Source organism: Rosa chinensis, chromosome 5, assembly GCF_002994745.2.
Source record: "Rosa chinensis cultivar Old Blush chromosome 5, RchiOBHm-V2, whole genome shotgun sequence".
Lineage (NCBI taxonomy): Eukaryota > Viridiplantae > Streptophyta > Magnoliopsida > Rosales > Rosaceae > Rosa > Rosa chinensis.
In genome coordinates, this window is record NC_037092.1 from 53,874,321 (window position 1) to 53,875,361 (window position 1,041).

Consider the following 1,041-nt stretch of genomic DNA (forward strand, 5'->3'; position numbering starts at 1 on the left):
ATGGCTCCCTCTGGAAGAACAAGAGCAAGCAGGCCTAAGACAGCAAGAAAGGCAAGAAGAACCATTTTCAAGAAGCCAGTAGTTGTCAAGCCAAAGCAAAAGATTCAAAAGACGCCTCCTCCTCCGAATTCACCTTCCAAGTCCTCCTCCTTGATCTCCGGTGGCCTTCCGCAGACCGAAAGCATAGATTTCGAGGCTGTTGTTCATCATGATGTCTCTGCAACTTCTAGCCCTTGCTCCACACCAAAAGCTCAGAGATATCGGATACCCCAGATTGTGTCATGTCCTCCAGCACCCAAGAAGCAAAGAGTGAATTCAAATTGCTTGTTTCGGAGATCTCCAATCGCCTTCTTCGCTCCACCGGATTTGGAGCTCTTCTTCTACTTCGCAAATCGCGGTATTTCAGTTTAAACTTAAGAGATGGATAGTTAAGAGGTGTTTTAGTTTAGTTTGTCCTTTTTCTTTCATATATGTATTTGAATATAGTGTGGGATCACTGGGATGAGATTTTGAGTGGGGGTGGTCTGAGCAGAAGAAAGCAATTATTGGGTTTGCTTTTTTCTATGGCCAATTATCTAAGTTGGATTTCGAATTTCTAGCTAGGGTATAGTATACTAATTAGTAATCAAATTAGCTGGGGCTGTCCAACTAATTAAGACTTAGCCTTTCAAATTAATGTATTACTGACCTTTGGGGTTTGGTGAGTGCAATGTAATATTTGGGTGGGTTTTTTTAGTGTTGTTTTTAGCTAGCTTGGAGTCAATCAATCATCAGCTTTGGTTTGTTAATTTTAAGTCAACTTAAGAGAAGAATGGACTTCTATTGTCTGTAAACTCTTCCTCTTTATTGAATATATATTTTAAGTTTATGACTTGTGTGGTACTTAATTATATGAACAAGATTTTCAGATTTTGAATTTGTAGATTTACTAATTTCTATTGTATCAAAAAAGAAGTTAGAAAAAATGAGAGATGCAACTTTGGTCTTGATAATGAAAACAAATTCTCGACCACTAAATTTACAAGTCCCAACTCATTGAAG

General features: G+C 38.1%; 1 protein-coding gene across 1 annotated transcript; it reads left to right on the forward strand.

Annotated features, from left to right (window-relative positions):
- On the forward strand, window positions 1-411 carry LOC112204009 (cyclin-dependent protein kinase inhibitor SMR9). Its single transcript, XM_024344897.1, has one exon. The coding sequence runs from the start codon at window positions 1-3 to the stop codon at window positions 409-411; it is 411 nt and encodes a 136-aa protein (XP_024200665.1).
- Window positions 412-1,041: the final 630 nt, after the last annotated feature.

Excerpts from the sequence above, each read along its gene's own strand:
- LOC112204009 (XM_024344897.1), top strand. The coding sequence starts at position 1 with ATGGCTCCCTCTGGAAGAACAAGAGCAAGCAGGCCTAAGACAGCAAGA.